At 57.6% G+C, this 8,361-nt stretch overlaps 1 protein-coding gene across 1 annotated transcript; it reads right to left on the bottom strand.

Moving 5' to 3' along the window:
* Positions 1 to 3,377: 3,377 nt before the first annotated feature.
* On the bottom strand, positions 3,378 to 6,514 carry LOC131093332 (serine/threonine-protein kinase pim-1-like). Its single transcript, XM_058040492.1, has 7 exons — positions 6,341 to 6,514; positions 5,595 to 6,167; positions 5,423 to 5,473; positions 4,852 to 5,218; positions 4,062 to 4,238; positions 3,666 to 3,819; positions 3,378 to 3,430 (listed from the first exon to the last, which is right to left on the bottom strand). The coding sequence occupies exons 1-6, from the start codon at positions 6,512 to 6,514 to the stop codon at positions 3,713 to 3,715; spliced, it is 1,449 nt and encodes a 482-aa protein (XP_057896475.1). The 3' UTR covers positions 3,378 to 3,430; positions 3,666 to 3,712.
* Between the last annotated feature and the right edge of the window lie 1,847 nt (positions 6,515 to 8,361).

Genomic DNA, 8,361 nt, shown 5'->3' with positions numbered 1-8,361 from the left:
AATTCATCTTTGTCTGCCCAAACCCACAAGGTCTTTTCCTTTTCCATATGCAATTTTCGGATGCATTTGAAGCCATCCAGGGGGGCAGCTTCTTTTACCCGACTGCCCCACTGCTCACACGGGGCTCTGACCTCAGCCCACTCCAGAGCCAGGGAACTCCAGGGAAGGGCTTCCCATCTGGGAATTTCTGATGGGACTGATTATTCACATTTACATTTAAAAAGTGACATTTTGTTGGGATCTGGCCAGACTGTGCCAGTTTTGTTTTACCAGTGGGCAGGGTCAACACCAAAGACACAGACTCCAACTGAAGGAATCAGTGTCATTTCCTGCAGTTCAGAGCAGCAAAGAATCACAAAAGGAGCAGCTCAGCAATGCATCCAACCATCCCCACCAAAGATTGCCTGCAGAGATTAAGAAAGATCCAGCAGCATTTACCCTCAGCCTTTACCATCACCCAGATCCACAGAGCAGCTGGGGAAGCTGTCACAGCCAAGGGCTGTAGAGCCACTCCTGGGCACTGGGAATTCCTGCAGGTGCCTCCAGCCCCAGGTGAGGCTCCAACCCCGCTGGGAGAGGGCCAAGCTCTGACAGTGCTGAATGAACAAACTGACAGCACTGCTAGTGTGGCAACATCTGCTTTCATCCTCCTCTTGCGTCCCTCCCAAAGCCTGGCCAGGGCTCAAGGAGGAACCAAGGGAGCTGACTTTGATCCTTCAGGCCCCAGACAAGGCCAGATGTCAGATTTCATGGCCTTGTCTGGCTTCTAAATACACAAAGGTCAAGACATGTTTCACTAAGGAGTGGCTACATCTATCACAGTGTTAATGACCATGTATATTTCATCAGGGAGCAGATACAAAGATAACCTTTGCTTGGAAGGTTCATCCAGAGGCCACCTTTGGCTCAGGGCCTGCTGTCCAGGCCTCACTCAGGATTGGTGTCCAGGCCTTGGCACTTCAGGGATGTGGTTTAGTGCTGGGCTTGGCACTGCTGGGTGAGCGGCTGCACTGGGTGAGCTCAGAGGGCTTTTCCAACAGAAAGGATTCTGTGATTCCATTATTATATCCACTGCATTCAGCTGGGTCTATTTTAGCAGCATTCCTTTGCTCCAAAAGCTCCCTCTTGCCCAGCTCATGTGGCCTGAGGCTTCAGCTCCTTCAGCTCCTGGTGCTGAGCTGCTCATGCTGAACGAGACGACTCGGAGAGAAGAACACAGTCCATGCAATTCCTTCTGGGACATGGAGAGGGGAGGCTGTGCAAACAGGAGCATTGTTTGCTGTGGCCTCCTCTCTGCCCTTCCCGCCTTTCAGCGCTTTGAACCAGCCAAGAGCTTTCTCCAAGAGTGCAATGGAGCAGCTGTTCCTGCTCCCAGGCCTGGCTCTCTCCAGTCTCTGCCCTTGCCTGGTTCTGTCCCTCTTGCTGTGCCCTCTGTTCCACCAGGGCTCCCTGGCTGCTGCCCAGGACTGTGGCACTGGCACAGATCCAGTGCTCCAGAGCCTCCTTTCTGTGCCCTTGCAGCTGCCTGGGCACAGCAGCCTTTTCCATCTGGAAGCTCCCCATGGACAGGGAGTGCCCAGCTCCGTTCCTTGCACAGCCTCCAGGAGCCCAGGGCTGCCATCTCCAGTCCCTGCTGGCACTGGGGGCTCCCAGGTGCCTCAGGCTGCTGTGACACCGCTGCACACGGGAGGCAAGAGGGGCAGGGGCTCTGCTCAAAGTCAGCTCCATCTGCTGCTGCTGCTGCTGCTGTGGGGTCATTTGTGCAGCCCTGTCTGCCCAGAGTCAGGGATCAGATCCTGCCAGTCTCTTCCAGCCCTGGCTGCTCAGAGTTTGGGCCTTGGAGCCTCAGGTGGCCAAAGGCAGCTGCTGCTGGTCCCTCTGTGTGCCTGAGTTCAGCAGTGCTGCTCCATCAGTCTGTGCCCAGCAACGGGGAAAAGCCTCAGCCCTGCAGGGCCAGGAGCTGCCGGGCTCTGCCTGAGCAGCTCAGCCAGCAGGAAGGGAGCTGCTCCACATGGGAACCAGGAGCAAAGGACATTCTTTTTGTAGGACATGTTTTCTATTGACAGGAAAAAAAAGGAAAAAGTAATCAAAAACTATATAAAATGTGAAAGATAAAAAAAAACCCCAAGTGTGCAGTGAAAAATCATCTCTAACTTTGAATTAAGAGGCAACTGATATTTTGAAAGAGAACTCAGTTATTTACTTTGTAAATGTGCTGATGGCATGGATCCATCTTACTGACCTCGGCAGTCTTTTTAAAAAGTTTTTGAGGATTGTTTCCAATATTGTTATTTTTAATTGTGGTCGAGGCAAGAGGAAATTGCTTTGTGCACTTCCAGCTCCAAGCAGGACTGGGAATGGAAACTCTGTCAAAGCCCAAATCCTTTACAAGACAACCTTCCTTCTCAGCCTGGGAATGAGCGGAACATTCCCATTGAAACTTTCATGGATTTCTTAGAGTCACAAAGTCCCACTGACAGCTTTTTGCTCTGGTGTGGAAATGCAGAAGGGCAATTCTCCATCCACCAGCTCCAGACTGCACTGCCTCAGGAGCACGGCCCACTCGCCAGCTTTGGCCCACTCGTGGCACTTCTAGAGGAGGAACAAAGTGCAATTGCACAATTCCAGCCAATCAAGAAGGAAGAATGGGACACACAAAACAGCCTGTACAGATCCAGGCATTCAGCTGGGACTGTGGAGAGTTTGGGTCCTTGCCAGTTGGATGTGTGTCCCCAGCTGCAATCTCTGGGCCTGCAGCAGAGTCTCACTCACCTGCCAAAGCAGAAAGCTCAGGCGCTGTGCTCGCAACGGGCTCGTCTGATGCAGAGCTGTGAGAGCAATGTGAGGGCAGAGCCAGCCCAGCTGGGCCCAGGGCTGAGCCCAGCAGAGCCCTGGCAGAGCCCAGAGCAGCCTCAGCACCCGCAGAGCCCGGCTGCAAGGAGAGAAAGCAGAAAGTGCCTGTCAGCTGAGGGCTCCTGTCCCCTTGTGCCAAGGCCTGCGGTGCCCAGGCCATGCTGGCTGTGCCCAGAGCTGTGCCCAGAGCTGCCCATCCTGCTGCCTCTGGCAGCAGAGCAGGAGGGCAGGACACGTGCCCAGCCTGCAGCCAGCCAGGGCACATCCAGCCCTCAGCAGCTGCCCAGAGTCAAAAAGCAGCTGGGTAGCTGACAGAAGAATTCATTGCGTCTGCCCCAGCAAAGGGGGAACCTTTGGTGCCCAGCTGTGCCATGCCCAGATCTGGGAGCAACCCCATGCCTGTAGACTCACCTGCAAATTGGACCTGGAGCCTGGCTTTGAAGAAGGTGCCAGAATCCAAGTCCATCATCTTCAGCTGGCCAGGCCAAGGAAGAAATTATCATCCTTGAGGTTGTCCTTGGTGTCTCCAGCACCAGCCCCATTTGGAACAGCTTCTCCAGGGGCTCCTTCTCCTTCCCTGGGGTCAGACCAGGCTGTCAGGGCTCTGCCTAGGGCCCCAGCCATCCATGAACCATACAAACAAAACCAGGGGGATGGTGGCCACCAGTGCTTGTCACACCGGGTCTCCAGCTCAGCTCCAGCCCAAGAGCTGCATGCTCCCTTCTGCTGACCCCTGCTCAGAGCTACAGGCAGGACAAAACCAGCCTGGTTTGCTTTCCCACTGATTGCCAAGAGATGCGTGGAGCTGGTACCTGCTAGGTCCCTGGATCCAACTGTGCACGTGGATTTCTTCAGTCTTCTAGGGCAGGGAAACACCCTTCACCCAAGGATGACAGAAAAGCTCTTCTAAGGATGGCCTGTCCGAGGGTTGCATGGACAAACACCTCTTAATAACATCTTGGCACTCTGGGGAGAGAAACCAGAAATCACCAGTCAGTTGGAGAAGTTGCCCTCCTGTTCCCATGCCCAGGTCATGCTGGGTGTGACCAGAGCTGGGCCTAAACTTCCCCATGGATGCTCTGTTTGGAGGACAGCAGGAGGGCAGGACATGTGCCACCTCCTCAGCAGCTGCCAGAGTGGTTTGCCCATGAGCCCGCTGCTGTCTCCCAGCACTGGTATTCCCCCCGTGCCCAGAGATGAGGATCCACCTCGAGAGAGCCATCGTGGGAACAAGATTCGCCCCCGGATGATCTCCTGGCCCCTCCTGAACGGGTGCTTCCCCATGACCAGGTGGCACAGCAGGAGGCCCATGGACCAGATCGTGGCTGCCTCGCCGTGGTAGCGTTGGTGCTGGATCCACTCTGGTGGGCTGTAGGACAGGGTTCCTGTGGAACACAGACAGCTCAGCAGGGGGCTGCTGCTGCTCCCAGAACCTGGCTCCAGCATCCCTGGGCATGTGGGGGCTGCCCCAGAGGCACACGGGGTGAGCACTGCCCTCTCGCCAGCACTTGGGACTTGTGCACTAACTCGTGGCTGGAAAAGAAGCCACTGGACTGGAAGAGGGCAGCACAATCCCTGGGAAAGCCCAACCATGACACACAAAGGAAAAACCCACCCAGTAGTGGAGAAAACCCACTCTCCTCCCCACCTGCATGGCCCCCAAAAATGTTAATAAGCCAAGGTGAACAAGGAGAGCGGAGCAGTCCAGCCCTTCCTCGCCTGCACACCAAACCATCTGGGGAATGGGGTCAGACCCCCCCCTCTCTGCTGCCCCCATGGGGGTTTGTGTCAGGCTGGCTGCCCCAGCTCCAGCCCCAGCCCAGGGCACAGTGGGTGCTGAAGGCTGTCAGCAGGGCTGGGAGCTGGCCGCCCTCACACCCCACCCAAATCAACTCGGCTCTAGCATCAATCCCATCCCGGCTGCAATAGGGGGAAGCCCCAGTGCTGCACCCAGGCTGGGCCACGAGATGCCCAGGAGCACCCCCTGCGAGGGCTCACCTGCAAATTGGGTGTAGGCTGTGTCTTGGAGGAAGGCGCCACAGCCAAAGTCGATCAGTTTCAGCTGCCCGCTGGCCAGGTCGAGCAGGACATTCTCGGGCTTGATGTCCCGGTGCAGGACCCCGCAGCTGGTGCAGTGCCGCACGGCCTCCAGCACCTGGCGGAACAGCCCCCGCGCCTCCTCCTCCGGCAGGAACCCCCGCTCCGCCAGGAAACCCGAGAGCTCCTGGCACCGCTCCGGACGCTCCAGCACCAGCAGGAAGCTGTCGGGGAGCTCAAGCCACTCCAGGAGCTGAATGACACCGCCACAGCCACAGGACACCTTGGCCAGCAGCACGATCTCCAGGGGTGCGCTGGTGCCGTCGGGCTGCGGGAGGAGCACGATGCCGTCAGTGGGGCCGAGGCCGTGCTGGGGCTCTGGGAGCCCTCAGCCAGCCCGGGATGCTCTGCATGCCCCGCTCAACCCACGCCCTCTCTCCCCGCAGGGCTCACGGCGGCTCCCACCGTGCCGGGCCCCGGCTCCTCGCCGCCCGGCACGGCCCGGCTGCCGCCGCTGGCTCCGCTCACTCACCAGCTCGCCCCAGAGCCGGATGCGATCCCTCGGCACGCGTTTGATGGCCACCTGCGAGCGAGGGAGAGCAGCGGGTTGAGCTCGCCGCCCGTCCCGCCGCGCCCCGACCTTCTCCTCCTCCTCCCTCCTCCTCCGCCCCCTCCGCCTGCGCGCCGCCGGCCTCGCTGCTCACCGGGGCGCCGTCCGAGAGCCGCGTGGCCGCGAAGACGCTGCCGAAGCCGCCGAGCCCCAGCAGCGATCCCAGCCGGTACCGCTCCTGCAGGGCCTCCTGCGCCGTCCCTGCGGGCGGGACGCGGCTGTCAGCGCTCGGCCCGGGGCCAGCAACGGCCCCCGAGCGCCCCTCACCCGCCCCGGGCCCGGCATCCCCACCCGCCCCCGGCCCCGGCGGCTGGGGGCCGGAGGCCGCGCTGCCAAGCGGCGGAGCTCGGGCCGGGGAAGCCGCAGCGGGAGCGGCGGGAGTGGCCGCGCCGCGGGTGTGCTCCGCGGGCCCCGGGAGAAGCCGGGGCCGGGGCCGGGGCCGGGACTGGAGCCTGCGTCGGGTCCGGGGCCGGGCTCGAGCCAGGCGGAGCCGAAGGGCGGCGGTGCCGCCCCCGCACCAGGCACTGATGCCCGCCCAGCAGCGCCACCGCCAGCACGGCCAGAGCCGGGCGGAGGCGAGACCGCGGCGGGACGGCCGGGGCGGGGCTCGGGGCAGCCCCGCCCGGGGCCGGGGGCATGGCCCGGCCCGGTAGGGGAGAGGGAGGCGCTGAGAGGAGAGGGACGCCGGACAAGGGACCCCGAGAGAAGGGTGCCCGACAGCGGGAAATGGAGAGAAGGAGAAATAAAGGGACAAAGAGAAAGAGAAAGAAAAATAGGGGAAAGCGTGTTTTGCTGCTCTCGCCGCTGCTGCTGCCGCTGCCGCCGCTGCAACTGAAGCACCGGGGCCGTTCGTCCCCGTATCCGTTCCCCGCTCGCCCCACGTTCGAGCCCCGCGCGCCCCGGGGACAGCCCCTCCGTCTGCCCAAACACGGGAACTTTGTAGCCTTGAGCCCAGATGCAGAGCCCTGACTCCTGCACACTGGCACAGCGATCCCCTGGCTCGCTGCTGTGCATTGTCCTTGCTGAGGGTCAAACATTATCGGGGCACCTTCCCTTGGGGTAGGATTCCTACCTGACCCCAGCACTGCACTGACACCTCCAGTGTTGCTTTCCAGTAAAAACAGGGGAAGGAAAACTGTGTGTGGCTCATGGTATTTTAGAGTGTCTAAAAATCACTAAATCATCAATCCTAGAGGTGAGGTGCATCTGGAATTACTGGATGCAACATAGAAAAGGGGAGCATAGAAATAAATAGAGGAAAACACCTTGGATTGTTTCTTTTATTTCACATCTGGAAAGCTGTTTCAGTTTTCCAGGAGTCTTCTCCTGTCTGCTGTTCCCAAAAATCTCTCATGGAGAACAAGGTCAAGCTTCTGTCCCAAGATTTGCCACCAGGAAATTATGCCACTGGTGCAATTTTCATTGTGACTGTTTGTGCTGGCTTAGGGCAAATTTGGGGAGGAAACCTCCTAAAGGGGTCTGTCTAGAAGGCAAGTTCAAGCGGCCCCTACCCCTACTAGTTCAGGAAAAGACTTCCCTTGAGAAAAGTGAAAAAAAACTCCAGTTTTTTTAACGAGTAAAGTATTCACAAGCATGAAAAATGAATAATATTAAATAAAACCTCTGACAGTGCTGAAGAGATGGCAAATTCAGAAAGTTCTTTTTTTGGGTTGTAGTTGGCTCACTCGGTCTCTCCTGAGTCCCTCTGCTGCTGGAATGCAGCGTCCCAGAGCTCGGGGGGCCACAGGTGTGAGCTGCAGGTGTTTGTCTGGGTTTTCAGTCCAGAGCAGGTTTAAACAGTTCCAAGAAAAAGGAAAGTCACAGTCCGAGGAACTTCTCTTCCTGAGGTGGCTGAAATCAAATTGCTGGACCTTGGCTGTGAAGGCATCGGGAAATTTCCAAATCTGGGCACTGGCGGTCCCAGCAAACACCAGATCATGGTGGCGCTGGAGCCAGAACCTGAAGATTTCCAAACTTTGGCTTTCTGTGCCAGCAAATCACTGGGCTTGGGCTGTGCCAGCACCAGGAAGTTTTCAGATCTGGGCACTGGCACTGCCAGCAAACACCTGATCTGGGTGGTGTCGTTGCCAGTGACAGAAATCTGCCGGATTTGGGCTCTGCTGGCATCGGGAAATTTCCAAATCTGGGTTCCTGTGTAGGAAACACAAGATGTGGGCAGTGCCAGACCCAGTAGCAGGAAGTTGCCAGGTTTTGGATTTCTGCGCCAGCAAATTGCTGCACTTGGGCTGTGTCAGAATAGGGAAATTTCCAGATCTGGGCACTGGCAGTTCCAGCAAACACCAGTGAAACCTTCTGGTCCTCGTCTGCACTGTTGACCAGTGGTTTCCCTGAGAACCAGCTCTGGCAACTTTACAGACAGCGACTGCTTTTATCTCGTTGTCTGGAAACAGAACTTTACTGAAGGCAAACACAACAAACAGGACGGCGTACACAGTACAGAGAGAGAAGCAGAAAAAGGCCTGGGTCCAGGGTCTAGCAGGAATATTTATACATTTATTTATGGGGAGGGGTTAAGGTGGGATCTGAGGGAAGGATCCAAGAGGAAGGAAGGATTAAGAATCTTACAGTTTTTGCAGTATAAAGTAACCAATGGTAGCAAAGAGAACTCAGAACTTTCTAGTAACAATTGCATAACTGAACAAGAGGATCATGGGCGGGAGCTCCTGCTGACCCCAACTAAAGAGGGCCTTAAGCCGAGGTCTCCCTCCTCTTTTAAACAAACCCCAACACACCAGATCTGGGCAGTGCCGGGTTTTGGCTTTCTTTGCCAGACAATTGCTGCATTTGGGTAGTGCCAGCACCAGGAAATTGCCAGATCTGGGCACTGGCGGTGCCAGCTA

Source organism: Melospiza georgiana, chromosome 25, assembly GCF_028018845.1.
Source record: "Melospiza georgiana isolate bMelGeo1 chromosome 25, bMelGeo1.pri, whole genome shotgun sequence".
Classification (NCBI taxonomy): Eukaryota; Metazoa; Chordata; class Aves; order Passeriformes; family Passerellidae; genus Melospiza; species Melospiza georgiana.
This window is presented reverse-complemented; position numbering and strand designations above follow the sequence as displayed.